The 14,463-nt window shown below is 42.7% G+C and overlaps 2 protein-coding genes across 4 annotated transcripts in view; one reads left to right on the top strand and one right to left on the bottom strand.

Annotated features, from left to right (window-relative positions):
- Positions 1–3,244, top strand: part of Rabep1 (rabaptin, RAB GTPase binding effector protein 1) — a 106,201-nt gene extending 102,957 nt beyond the window's left edge. For 2 of the 3 annotated variants that reach the window (XM_052756404.1, XM_052756402.1), the window contains 2 exons: positions 1,785–1,901; positions 2,311–3,244. In XM_052756404.1, the coding sequence (XP_052612364.1) occupies positions 1,785–1,901; positions 2,311–2,412 (219 nt within the window). In that variant the 3' untranslated portion in view covers positions 2,413–3,244. Of the gene's footprint in view, positions 1–1,784; positions 1,902–2,206 lie in introns of all 3 variants that reach the window. The other variant, XM_052756403.1, reaches the window with a different exon arrangement.
- Positions 3,245–5,035: 1,791 nt separating this feature from the next.
- The window catches only part of Nup88 (nucleoporin 88), a 28,404-nt gene continuing 18,976 nt past the window's right edge, over positions 5,036–14,463 (bottom strand). The window contains exons 8-17 of the mRNA XM_052756405.1: positions 13,975–14,073; positions 12,438–12,528; positions 9,843–9,944; positions 7,438–7,596; positions 6,877–7,002; positions 6,697–6,762; positions 6,508–6,588; positions 6,141–6,267; positions 5,904–6,022; positions 5,036–5,267 (exon numbers count right to left, since the gene is read on the bottom strand). Of these exons, the coding sequence (XP_052612365.1) occupies positions 5,204–5,267; positions 5,904–6,022; positions 6,141–6,267; positions 6,508–6,588; positions 6,697–6,762; positions 6,877–7,002; positions 7,438–7,596; positions 9,843–9,944; positions 12,438–12,528; positions 13,975–14,073 (1,034 nt within the window). The 3' untranslated portion in view covers positions 5,036–5,203. The remainder of the gene's footprint in view (positions 5,268–5,903; positions 6,023–6,140; positions 6,268–6,507; positions 6,589–6,696; positions 6,763–6,876; positions 7,003–7,437; positions 7,597–9,842; positions 9,945–12,437; positions 12,529–13,974; positions 14,074–14,463) is intronic.

Here is a 14,463-nt window from a genome sequence, read left to right as displayed (position 1 = left end):
TCTTGGGGCTGTGTAGAATAAAAATGCATGTGGCTGATTATGGTTTTTTTGTTTTGTTTTGTTTTGTTTTGGTTTTCCGAGACAGAGTTTCTCTGTGTAGCTTTGCGCCTTTCCTGGAACTCACTTGGTAGCCCAGGCTGGCCTTGAACTCACAGAGATCCACCTGCCTCTGCCTCCCGAGTGCTGGGATTAAAGGCGTGCGCCACCACCGCCCGGCTGATTATGGTTTTGATTATGAATTTGAATTATGAAAATGCATTGCCTAGACATGGTCTTAATGAGCTGTGTTAATGGTCAATAGATTCTTGTTTTTTTTTTTTTTTTTTTTTTTTTTTTTTAGAAAAAGGCTCCCATGCTTTTGAATAAGGAAGGTTAGATGTAGCTGGGGCTGAATGGCCCATATTAACTAGATGTTAATCCTAGTAATTGTCAGAGGAATTTCCCTTTTAAGTGTCTATGTGTTGCTGTGACAGCTGTTGATCTTGGGAGTGGGGACATGGCACTCTGAATACATTTCTTATCCTGGTTTCATACCTGGAGCGAGTAACCTACTCAACTGGCGCTGTTGTCCTGTGGAAAGAGAGAATGGGTTGTGGGGGAAATGGATCAGCAGGTAAAGGTGCTTGCTGCCAAGCTGGATAACCAGCATTTGATCCCTGGGGCCCACATAGTGGGAGGGGAGAACCAGCTCTCTTAAAGGTTGCCCTCCTGACCTCCACCAGGGAGTGCTTCCCGCTCCACCCTGCTCCACACACAGTAAATGGAAAAGAAGTAATAGAAGTGGGGGCAAAGCTGGGTTGGTAGAGTGCTTGCCTGGCATGCCAGAGTCCCTGAGGTTTGATCTCCAGTACTGCAGCAGACTGGGTGTGTTAGCAGTCTGTAACCCCACAAGACGGAGGCAGGTAGATCAGAAATTCAAGCTCATTTTCAGCTATAGTAGAGCAAGTTCAGGGGCTAGTTTGGGTTACAGGAGGCCTTGCCTTGAAAAAATAAAGGTGGGAACCAGCAAGGCAGCTAGAGGTACTTGCTGCCAAGCCTGAGTTTAATCCCTGGGGCCCACATGGTGAAAGGAGAGTTGACTCCTGCAACTTGTCCTGGGACTTCCACTTGTGTGCTGTATTATACACACACACACACACACACACACACACACACACACACACACACACACACACACAATCAGTAGAAAAATAAAAATGTAGTTAAAAAAGATTAATGGGGAGGATTGTATGAGCCAGAGGGGTCAGGGTCATCACTAGGGAACCCACAGAAGCAACTGGCCTGTTCATGAGAGCTCAGACTATGGACTGACAGCCAGGGAGCCTGCATAGGACCATCCTAGGCCCTCTACATGTGTGATGGTTGTGTGGCTTGGTCTACTTGTGGGGCTCCTGGCAGTGTGAGCGTGGCCTGTCCCTTTCTTAACAGAGGTGGAGGAGCGGTGGATTGGGGAGGAGGAGACAAAGGGGAGGTGGGAGGAGGGGGAGCTGTGGTTGGGATGTAAAATAAATGAAAAAAATTAATAAGAATTGAAAAAGATTAGTGGAATATGGAGGTATTATTCAGGTCTCTGCTGTAGTAATAGCAAGAGTTGAGGATATAGCTTAGTGGTGTAGAGTGATTGCCTACCAACAAACTATGGCCCTGGGTTCAATCCTTAGTACAAAAAAGAAAGAAAGAGGAAAAACTTACAGCTTCTCTTAGTCAGTAACTAAAGTTCCTAAGTAATTTTAGGAATTCTGACTCTTTGGCATTAATCTTCACTCAAAACTTGTATTTTTTAGGCTACTGTTGAACAGCTCATGTTTGAAGAGAAGAACAAAGCTCAGAGGTTACAGACAGAATTAGATGTCAGTGAACAAGTCCAGAGAGATTTTGTAAAACTTTCTCAGACTCTTCAGGTGAGGTGTTTGGGGAACTACCATGGCCCTCTGCGGGAGGGGGCACCAATGTAGCTGGAGGTCTCTGGACTGCCTCTGTCTCTACCTCAGATATCTGCTTAATCACGCAAGCAGGAGCTTGGTCTGTTACAGACTTGGCCCCTTTCTCCTTTCCCTTCTACCTTGCCAATTTTTGCCTCAAGAGTGTAAATGGTGTGGGTGGAGGGGCAGAGGGATACCAATCTGTTACATAGATCGATGAATCTGGTGAATTTTAAAAGTATGTTTTTTTTTTCTTTCTTTCTTTCTTCCTCTTTTCTTTGAAGAGCCTAATCTGGTGAATTACTCTGCTGCATGTCAACTAAAATGTCAAGTTAGAGGGAACGTAGGTAGGGCATCACCTGCACTCATCTCAACGTTGTTTCTCCAGGTGCAGTTAGAGAGGATCCGGCAAGCAGACTCCTTGGAGAGAATCCGGGCAATTCTGAATGATACCAAACTGACAGACATTAACCAGCTCCCTGAGACATGACACCCTGGTAGCAGGATTCTAACCTGCATTTTGGGTTTTTAACTCATCTTTAGAATAACATTAATTATTATTTAACTCTTAATGGAAGAAGTCACAGCAAAAGGACGACAGGAGAAATGCAAGTCTGGAGGGAGAAGGCTGCTGTGCGCAGGGACAGCCAGCAGATGTTTCAAGGGAACACTAATGGGACACCGGACTTGATTCCAGCAGGTGTGGGATCCGACTTGGTGCCAGAAAAGTGCGGTTTCCTTGCCTGCTTTCTCCAGCACGGATTCTGGAACACATCTCCTGACATGAAAGCAACTCCCCTAGTGTTTGGAATTACGTTTCTGTTCATACAAACTGGGAGAGAGAAGTTTCTTTTTTCTGTTGTCTAGGGCTCATCAGTAGCAGTGTTCAGCTAGCAGAGAAGTGTAGTGTGCTGTATGAGTATTTTATATTAAAATATGAAGTGTGAGAGCAGGCCATTGGCTATTGACTGTATTTCCCTCGCTCAGTGCATTTTTTTTTAACCATTTTATCTTCTATTGGAGGACCTTAAATGCTACTGAAACTTGCCTGAGAACTATAGGACCATGGCAAACAAAAAAGCAATTCAACAAAATTAGGAGAATCTGAATACTTGGCTAAGGCCACATATATTGGAAGTTGAATTGAAGGAAAAAAGCACAAGAAACCTTGGAAGCACTTTTTCTGCACACCGGGATGAACCTCCTGGGCCCACAGGTACCACGGCAAAGGCGAACTGGCACCACTTACCCTTTCGAAGTGTTTTAGTTACTGGATCAGTGGAAAAAATAATATTAATAAAACAAGCTATCTCTGACATCTAGTACACATGTAGAAATCTGCTTATTTTCAGCTTGCCTCAGAGGCATACTATTTAAAGTGTCCCATATAGAATGGTGATGGTTTACAGATCTTTGTGTTTTTGTTTTACAGTTTAGACCTACAGTATAAGTGACCATGCTTACAGTCGAGCTGAGGAAACTTACTAGTTTAGAATCTGCTTCATTCTTTTCCAAGAGTTGAGATTCCTTTCCTGTGTGGAGAAGCAGCCAGTGGATAGCTGTATGAAATGGTGTGGAAATCAGAAGTGTGCTCATTTACTGCGTACCAGCCGCAGACCACCCGGAGAGCAGCCATGGACAGCTAGCTATACTATTAACTCATGCCTTTGAAAGGCACAATGTTTTCAAGTCATGCTTGTGAGTGGTGGTGGCTTACAGCTGGTACCCAAAGGAACACCATGGAAATGAGTGAACTAGACTTTTCAGGCTTACCTACCATCAATTCATAACATAAATGGACTTTGTAGTGAGTCATAAATTTGCCCTCAAGGTCTTTGTTATTTTCTTTCGTAAGACAGATAAGGCCTCTATTACCCCATCCCATAGGTTATTTTTTATAATCTTGTGTTCATGATTATGAATTTAAAAGTAAATATGAATTGCAGAAATAGTGCTAAAGGCTTGCCAATGCATGGAAACATAATTGGCTTAAAGTCCCCTTGTATACAGTACTACTTGGTTTAAAAGAAACATAGTGTCCTCATTGAGTTAAAGGGACTTTATTAATTATAATGTGATTAAATTAGATTTAAGACTAGTCCTTGGGCTCCAAGCTAATTTGTTTTGGATCACTGTCAGCCACAGTGAATGGGTAATTATCATCACTCTGAACTGTCACTCCACGTGAGCTGTTCTGCTGAGACCAAGCATCTTACAGACACTTTTCTCCAGAAGCTGGGGATTGAGCAATAAAGACATCACGATTAGGAGGTTGTTTATACAGTCTGTACTTGTGGCAAATGCAAACTGCTGGAATCCTCTAGAAACACATTCTAGAGGAACAGAAACTAAACTGCTAGTTTTAAACAACCTGTCTGTGGTATGAAATAAACTGCTGCTACACCACCAGGTAGGAAACTGTTCTTTAAACTATGTTCTCTGCATAAGTAAGATGTGGTTTAGAAGGTGGGATTCACCCTGAGAGGAAAGATCAGTCTGGTTTCATACATGTTCCAGTGCTGCATTCAGTCTGTGCAGACCTGTTCTCTTGCATGTCTAACCTGGCTTACCAATAACTCTAACTTATCATGTGGCTTTTGATTGTCAGTCACTCGGTTGTTTCTAGGCAAGTACCATACTTACCTTTCAGAACTCAAACTGGCAGGTATGAAAAGATGACGTAAAGCCGAGGACAGAATACCCATGGCAGAACACACTGTTCCTTCTCCTTTAGGTGCCAGAACACCGAGTAGACATAGCCATAGGCAAACTGAGCTCTGAGAGGTAAGGATGTCTGTGAGGAAATGAGCCAGCAGAGGACTCTGCAGCTGTCTGCTCTGCTCTGCTCTGCTCTGAGCAGACTGCAGGTGTGTCTGTGTTAACTGGACTGAAGGCATGTCCTGAAAGTGTTCACATTAAAAGAGCTGCTGCTGAGGAGACTGTGTGGCCTTTTCCTTTGCATCCTAGGGTTCTGGCTCCCTTCGGAGGTGGTTTTGGTGCTACCACTTAAGATGCAGAGCTTAATCTTCAGATACAGACCTGGCAGTGTGCAGCTGAAGCCTGTGTCCCAGAATTTTGAAAAATAAATCATAGACATTAATTATAATGCAAAGTCAAATTCTGAATAAAAATTTATTCAAATATTACAAAACAAAAGGCATAACAAAAGAATAACCACAGCAAAGTTTATCCAAAATGCTTCTTTATAAATTAGATAGTGCTACCTGTTTGTTTGACAGCACGGGTTTGTAAGCCTGCAGTTGTGTTCACTTCAGGTGGTGTCAGAAGTTGATGTGATTTCGGATATCATTGATTTGCTTCACCATTTCCCTTATGTGTTCACCCCTGCAAAATCATCAAATAACTCACTTAAAACAAATGAATGAGCCATTAGTACTGAATTGTATGATTTTTTTTTTTTTCCACCCCCAGCTCTGAGTCAGAGTCTCTGTGTAGCCCTGGTTATCCTGGAACTTGCTCTGTAGACCAGGCTGACCTCAAACTCAGAGATGTGTCTGCCTCTGCCTCTGCCTCCTGAGTGCAGGGATTAAAGTTGTGTGCACCATGTGCAGGAGTCTAAGAATTTAAACTCTCAGTGTTGCAATAGACTTAAGAATGGCTTTCTGAATACTGAATAGCTTGAAAGGGTTTCGGGTGGACAGTGGTGGTTGTCTGTGTGGTGTTGGGGACTAAACCTAAGGCATCACACATTAGACAGATGCTGTGCCACGGAGCTATAGTACAGCCCCAGAAACACTGCTAACCACATTCCCGAGACGTACTTTTCATTACACAACAAAACTATTATAGGAGAGCCACTATTTTCCATCCCACCATGTTCATTGAAGCCTGTCTATCATGCCCCCATTCTGCAGGCAGATCTCAGATCAGGATTCTTATCCAGGCAAATAGGCAGCTTTTGGTATACTGCCAAGGAAAAATGGTCTCACGCCAGTAGCTCACTGGAAAACATCAACTTACTCTTCCTTCAGGATGGACTGAATGCACTTTCGCTGGTAGGCACTGAGAGTAATGGTGGGTTTCTGAGGACTCAGTACTTTTTCCATCTTTCGCTGTTGATAATCTTTTTTCATAGTAACCTTAAGTATCAAACAGAACATAGATATTTTGACTATGGTTTGCCACACATTTTTACAGTAATTATTTTACTGTTCATATTTTACAAAAATATATTAGCCACCCTGCACCCATTCTTACCTGTTTGATGGCATTGCCCAGGTGTCGTAGTTGATCAGGTATCAGCTGTAACTCTTTTTTCATGTCTCTCTCACTGTCAGAGAGAACTGGGAGCTGAGTATGAAAACTGTGAAGCACTTTTTTCATCCTTAAGAAAAAGGGAATGCGGGTTAAGACTGCAAATTATAACAGAAACAGAGTTTGTAATTCAAGAATTTGGTGTCTGAGGAGCTGGGGCACACAGGAGTTAGGGGACAGTGGTCTTTCCTGACACTTCAAGGGCTGCAGTTCTGCTCTGTAGGTGTGTGGACACTGGTAGTACCCAACACTTAGTAACATCACTGATCCTGAGCAGAGGGGACTGGAGGATGCGTCATGGTGTACCCACCTGTTCATGATGTCTTCTTGTTTTTCTTTGGCTTCCTCATACTTGTCAGCTAAGCGCTCGGCCATCTCCCGTAGACTTTTCCTGGAGGAATGAATATCTCTTGGGGTCCATCTGATGTGGCACAGCATCCTGAGTGAGATGCATTCCACTATTCCTCACTCTTTTCTCCTCTTTGGTTTTGACACCTACCTCTCCTCTCGACAGTAATTGAGATCTTCTAGTTGTTTCCTCTTTTGGTCACATAATAATTTGACCCTTCAAAAAAAAAAGTAGTAGTTAAAGGTTAATGGAAAGCCAGGTTTCCACAGGTGATTACACTGAGCCAACCCCTAGCAAGGACCCGTGGCTGTTCAACATAGGACACTGTACCTCCGCTGAATCTCTTCCTTGGCCAGGTCCTGCTTGAGAATGTACTGTTCCCTGAATACCTGGGTGGCTCTGCTGATAAGCTGAAGACACTCCTCGGGAGGGGGAGCCAAATCCTTTTCAGATGACCTTTAGAACAGTTTCTGTCATTATTCTCGCTAGCCAGATAAAGTCCCCCGACAGACAAACCCTAGCTACGTTTGTTGTTGTTCCTGTTCTGGTTTGTGAGACAGGGTTTCTCTGTAACAGCCTTGGCTGTCCTGGAACTAGCTTTGTAGACCAGGCTGGCCTCAGAGATCTTGAGTGCTGGGATTAAAGGTGTGAGCTACCACACCTGGCAATCAAGCCCTGGCCAATTTATCACCCCCGTTGAGCACTTTTCAGGTGCCGCTTCTGACTAGCTGATGAGAGGTGGCTATGTCCTCTCCCACTGCACCACAGTAAGGACAGAAAAGGCCAGAAGCAAGGATGAACACTTGGTAGCAAGCACACAAAGCCCTAGGTCCAATCCCCACTTTAAAGAAAAAGCCCATTCTTAAAACTCGCATGTCCCAAATCCCATACTTAAGAAATGCTGGGTTGGCGGCACTTCGTTGCAAGATGCTTTTAATGTGCTTCTCAAAGGAGTCTGGGGTTTCGGCCAGGATGCGCAGCGGAGACTCTGCCACTTCAGCATCTTCTCGGGTACACAGCAGGGGAGGAGATGCTGGGTGGACTGTACTTCTGCAAAGCAAACAAGTCAGGTCCACTGTGGAGCTAGTTGTTGGATTACAGGATGTCTTTAGCCACACTTACCAAAACCCACGTACACGCACACCTAAAGTACAAGAACGTGCGTTCTGTCCTGGAAGGTCATCCTAGGAAGCTCCTATCTTGCCATTTGTCTGAGCATTTTGACCTCTTTAAAAATTCTTTTTGAAAAGATCAAGGCAACTCAAAAAAGTAAATCCCATGGCCCCTCTCTTGCAAAGGGCTCAAGCCAGCACTATAATACTTACCATTCCTTTTTGGGGCATAGTTTAGATTTGATAAATGCTGGTGTGGGGCCAGATGAGTGTTGTGTACTATATTTATTTCTACATAACTTCATTTCTAAAAATTACACAAGAGCAAACATTTCCAAAGGCAATTCCCGAAAAAGCTCGAAGGACCATGAACTTCAGCAGTATGTAAGTAACATACTTTGAAGGCAATTCATATTTGAAAGAGCTTTATAAATAAGAGTGTTAATATTACAGATAACTTGTATTTTTGGCAAATGGCAGAAATATGATTAAAAGGTAACCATCTAAGAGCTTTCTCTCCTCTTTGAGACTGATGTTTTTATTGTCCAAACAGTGTGGCCAGGCTCTATTTAAAACACTAAAGGTGCCAGGTGGTGGCAGTGCACACCTTTAACCCCAGCACTCAGGAGGCAGAGGCAGGCAGATCTCCGTGAATTTGAGGCCAGCCTGGTCTACAGAGCTAGTTCTAGGATAGCCAGGGATACATAGAGAAACCATTCTCAAAAAACAAAAACAAAAACAAAATAAAATAGGTAAATACATCGTATGGGTTCTGGAGATTGAACTCAGGTTGTCAGGGTCAGTGGCAAACACTTTAACTACTGAAGCATCTCACTGGTCCACTGGCAAATATTTTTCTAGTGACTCTTTTGTTTAAAGTTGCTAGAATGTTTTTTTAAATATAAAGCAACATAAAATTTATACCTATTATTTTTTTTCCTTGTCAAATAATGTAACTGGTCAGTCTTTTTTTTTTTTTTTTTGGTTTTGGTTTTTTGAGACAGGGTTTCTCTGTGTGGCTTTGTGCCTTTCCTGGAACTTGCTCTGTAGACCAGGCTAGCCTCGAACTCACAGAAATCCGCCTGCCTCTGCCTCCCGAGTGCTGGGATTAAAGGCGTGTGCCACTACCGCTTGGCATCTGGTCAGTCTTTAAAGAACATGCAAGGACAGTAACTGAATGTAAGCACTTCACACTGTCAGTATTCAGAAGCACCTCAGAATGCTCATCAAGAGACTGGAGGGACTCACATTTGACACCCCAGTGATTTGGTTTTCATGTCTATTTCTACTTTTTTAAAACTTGACCTCCTGGGCTGGAGAGATGGCTCAGAGGTTAAGAGCACTGGCTGCTCTCCCAGGGGTCCTGAGTTCAATTCCCAGCAACCACATGGTGGCTCACAACCATCTGTAATGAGATGTAGTGCCCTCTCCTGGTGTGCAGGCATACATGCAGACAGAACACTGTATACATAATAAATAAATCTTAAAAAACAAAACAACAACAAAAAACAACAAAAAACTTGACCTCCCAAGGTTGTTGGAAAAGGAAAATGGTGATTACATCTTAATACATGAACTCAGCTTTATGTTCTTTCCTCAGAGTTGCACATTTTGATGTCCCTCTGAGACTGGCACAAAGAGATAAATTAAGTACAGAATTTGGGACCAGACTTTCACTTGCATGAGAGCTATGTGCAACCTGTGACTTGTTTAAGCCTTCTTCTATTAAGTGGAGATCAGTATATTCCTTAGGGGCTTGTCTGATGTGTCCTGGAGGGCATGCAAGAGAACACCTTATATCTGAGCCTGACATGAACCGTCATTAAATTCAATCACAATATGTAGTTCAGCACCTCAGTTCTCTGTACTTGGGAGAAAATCTCTAGCTGGGTGCAAGGATTCAGGCTTGTAATCCCGGATGAGGTAGGGACTTCTCTAGGCCAATATAACTGCAGACTGAGACCCTATCTCAGAAACAAAAGCTCTGATTCTCAGTTATGAGATGGCAAAACAAGACGAAACACCACCATGCCTAAAATGACACCTTTCAGAGATGGCTATATCCCACTCAGTTCACAAGCCAAACCATACACCATATAGACAGCCTCAAACCAGTTACTGGGGGCATTTCCCCAGCTTTGATTTGGCAGAATTAGAGTTGTGTGAACACAGAAAGGCACATACAATAAAGGCCTTATGAGACATTCATAGGTACTGGTGATGCAGATCATCGTGGGCCCCAGGATGTCCGGGACGATCCAGAATCCCCGAATTGGAGCTGGCTGCCTGGAGAGAGACAGTCACAGTTAATTCACAAAGCAGCAAATGCATCAGAACCAACAGCAACTACATGCTATCGAGTCCACGGCCTTTTGGGGCCATGACATCCTGAATGTCAGTGGAGTAACCACCACAGTGACTTGAAAACATACTCTGATCAATTTAGACCAAGCTCCCACTTAGCAATCTATAAGCTATTTACCAATTACCCAGGGATAAAAAACCTCTGCGCCTTTCTCCCTGCTAAGGCCTACCTATCTTGGTGAACCTAGTTCATCTAATGTCTACAAACTGCTCAGAAACCACACCAGTGACCCCACACCTGCCAAGGACCTCATCTCATTTAGTGTGCATAGCATTGTTTCCTTCCTACTTCCTTTTACCAGAGGTGGGGGAAAATCCATGGCTCTCAAATGGGAACTGTTGTCTCCACCCATAAGCTTTACTTACTGGTCTGCACGTCCATTCTACCTGTGTCTAACCACATTTCTGCACCTGATTGTCAGTCTGTCCCATCTGCAGTGTGCCATCAACTACAGTTTGAGTGTTCTATTATGCATCTCCTCTCAGCTTATAGATAGGCTCATGTTTTGTCTCGTTTTGTCCATTCAAAACATTCCCCACTGTGGCTTTATGAGAAGCTTCACTGTGCTCCAGTCTGGCTCCCCTTAACCTGTTCTTTATTTTGTAACAGCAATCTTGTATGATGAGTACGTAGTATACATACAAGTGCCTGTTCACACATCTGTGTAGGCATAGCTTCATTCTAGTCCCTTGAGCCAGGGTTTCAATGAGCAAGGCTGGCAACCAGCAAGTTCCAGCTATCCTTCTGGTTCTGCTCCTACAATGGAGCTGGGTATACAGGAGTACATGACCATACCTAGCTTTTTATATCTACTTAGAGGTTTGAACTCAGATCTTCAAGCTTGTTTAGCAAGTGCTGTTACCCAAAGACCCACCTCCCCATCCATTTTTCTTTTTAAAATAAACTTTATTATATATTTAAAAAAAACCCACCAAACAAACCTTGCAAATAACCATCACACACTATAATTAATCAAAAGTCTATATATCTCAGTGAACTATAGTTATCAGTATGTAATCCATATATAAAGATGTGCATTTAGACCATGAAACCAGTACCGGGCCAATAACTAAAATGCAAAACTGAGGCTACAGCTCAGTGACAGAAGGTTTCCCTAGCATGCACAAGGCCCTCGGTTCAGAGAAGAAAAAAGGAAGGGAGGAGGCAGAGCAGCCACAGAACCCTGCATATCTGTCTCTGGTCACAGCCATCCTTCTTCATAGGTAATCACTAGTCCTATTTTCATACTGTCATGTCTTTGCCTTGACTTATTTTAAACAGTTATTTTATGTGTATGGGGGTTTTGCCTCCATGTATGTCTGTATAACAAGTATGTGCCTAGTGCTGGCAGAGGCCAGAAGAAGGCATCATATTGCCAGTAGCTTGAGTTACAGATGGTTGTGCACTGCCATGTGGGTGCTGGGAATTGAACCTGGGTCTTCTGCAATAGCAGCCCAGCGCTCTTAACTTCAGAGCCATCTCTAGCCAAGTAAGACTAATACACAGTTCCCTGTTCACTTTTCAGCCTGGTACAGTTTACTGTCATCCCTCAATCCCTCCAGTGCATCGCCCAGTCTTTACAGTCTATTGCCCGTCAGTGCTTATCCAATGCTACTGTGTCCTCTTGCAAATAGCTTCTCCTTGATATTCATCACACCTCCACTCTGGGTTCCCTCCATTCTCTAAACCCCTTTCTTAAGTTTCCTTCCCAGGATCTGCTGCTCCACTCACTGCTCACCATCATGTGTTGCTTGCTTCTCTCAGGACTCCTTATCTGACTCCGGACCTTTTCCTGGGTGATGTTTCAGAATAACAGTTCCAACGCTGACACTTTTACTACTCCAGATCCATACACACAATTGCCTATTAGGCTCTTCTACTAAGGTGTTCTAGAGGGACATCAGCATCTTCCCAAATCTGCTCTTCTACATGCGGGTTTTCCAAAGGGTACTACATCTATTCATTTACCCAGACAAGAGACCTGGGACTCATTCTATGGACCTCTCTTTACTTATCAACCATTTACTGAATATCTACTAGGTACTCTTCTACACTGAGTAAGCAGTCACAAAGCCAACAGAGAATCCTAATAAAAAGACAGAGACTGCAATCATAGTGTGTGTGTGCGTGGGCACAGAGTTGCGGGGGGTGGGGGGTGGGTACAAAGACAACAGAACAGCCCAGAATTAGACTGGGGAATTAAGAGAACCATCTTTGAAGAAGTAATTTGATAAGAAAATAAACATTAGCTAAGAGAAGATGGAAAGCTGGAGTTGGAGGACATAGGAAATAGGGTGACTCTGAAGCACAAGAAAGCTTAGGATAAATACCTGATAATTATGATAGTTTTACAAGTGAAGTCAGAATTACCAAAACAATTATTTTCTGGGTACACAGAGAGAGAAGGTCCTTACCTGCATGGCAATGGCTTTGTACAAAGAATGTGTTCTACAAAGCATTTCTGCTCTGCAGCAAGTTCCTGTAAACTGTCCTTATCTTCTTCATCTACAAAGGAATGTATTACAGAAATTAACTGGGGCTTAGACAAAACTGCAAGTTAAAATGCTGTCATCTGTTAAATGCAATTAAGTTCTTGTTTCAAGCCACTGCTTCTCACAGAGGGTACTGTTCTCAAATAGACCCCAGCTGAGGAGTTACTGAGAGCTGCTGGCTGCAGAAGAGGGTGAGGCAGTTTTCATTGGGTGTGGTGAGCTTGATTTATTTATTTTTTTAGTTTTTCGAGACAGGGTTTCTCTGTGTAGTTTTGGTGCTTGTCCTGGATCCCACTCTGTAGACTAGGCTGGCCTCGAACTCACAGAGATCCACCTGGCTCTGCCTCCCAAGTGCTGGGATTAAAGGCGTGAGCCACCACTACCCGGACAGCTTGTCTTAATATATGGTCCCATACACATGAGAAAGTAGGCAACCCTATTTGGATATAGGTTATTTAAAAAAAAAAAAAAAAAAGGACATGAAGTTGGGGCGGGGGTTGGGGCTTGAGATGTGGATCTGAGAGGAGTTAGGGGAAGATGTGTGTGTGTATGTGTGGTGAATATGAACAAAATACACTGTATGCATGTATGAAATTCTAAAAAAATATAAATATATTTTAAAAAAGATAAAACATTTAGTCTGTCATTAACTATGGTGTTAGCTGTCGGGTTTTCATAAGTGTTCTTTATTGTTTTGAGAAAATTCCTTTCTAAGACCAGTTTGTCAATGATTTTTAAGTAGTGCGGAGGATCATAATCAAGGTCTTGGCAAATGAGCTACCACTGAGCTATATCCCAGCCTTTATGAATGTTTTTAACATGAAAATATGTTAAATATTCTTAAAGTTTTTTATATCTGAGAAGAACATATATATGGCTTTCCCCTTGTATTCTATATGTTAACACATTACCATGTTGGATGTTAAAGAAACCCTCCATTTCTGGAATAAACAGAAAAACTAAAATTACTATAGTTACTCAATCTTTTTGTGTCTATATTTGTCAGACATATTTGCCTCTAGTTTGTATATTTTGTTTGGTTCTGGTATCATAGGTTGAGGTAAGAAGTGCTGTTTTTTTGGGAGAAGCTCATGAGGAATCTGTATTTTAAAAGGTCTTGGGCAAGCAGTCTACTCCTCCACCCCGCTTTCCTACTCCAGTCAGTTCTGACGTCTCTCCATTTCATCTAGGCCTTCTGACTGCCGTGTTCACTCTTCCCTTATGATTTTAAATTTCTGTTAAGCCTAACAATAATCTACCTTTGTTTTCTGACTATAATAATTTTAGTTTCTCTGTTTTAGTAGTTGGTCTGTCTAGCTAAATGTTTATCAGTTCTGATGATGATCCTTCCAAAGAATGTTTAGTTCCACTGATTCTATTTTTTTTTCTTCATCTCCAAACTACCTTCTGTCAGAGCCTCTGAAAACTACTGGGAAATACACAGTATTAGTAAACTCACCTGATCCAAGAAACTTGTGAAGTTTATGAATCCAAGTCAGCCCAACACTGTGCACACCAGCTTCATGGGTACAGTGGTATCTCGAAGGACACTTGGGATCTGAAAGTGGGACCATCAAAGATAAAGGTAGCTACTGGGAAACTGAAGAATTTACCCAGTAGCCTACACACACATGGTGATGGAACTGCTGTCTACAGGATCTTCACTGTTGTCAGGGACTTGAAAGTTTTTAATCTGAATTCCATTTTCAAATTGACAAGTATTAAAAACAACAGACACAATCTATATATTATTTTCTTTTCATACTTCTTTTGAGATAGTATCTCATTATGAAGCCCTGGCTGGCCTCAAACTCAGTATGTAGGCCAGGCTGGCCTCAAACTCACAGATCTACCTTCCTCTCCCTGTGCAAGGATTAAAGTTGTGCACCACACCATCCCTGGTCCCAAATGTAATTTTCTAAAAGTATTTCCTGTCAGGTAAACCATT

This window comes from Peromyscus californicus, unplaced genomic scaffold, assembly GCF_007827085.1.
Source record: "Peromyscus californicus insignis strain IS unplaced genomic scaffold, ASM782708v3 Scaffold_3__1_contigs__length_106647218, whole genome shotgun sequence".
Taxonomy (NCBI): domain Eukaryota; kingdom Metazoa; phylum Chordata; class Mammalia; order Rodentia; family Cricetidae; genus Peromyscus; species Peromyscus californicus.
Note: the sequence above shows the minus strand (reverse complement) of the source record. Positions and strands in the feature narration are given on the sequence as shown.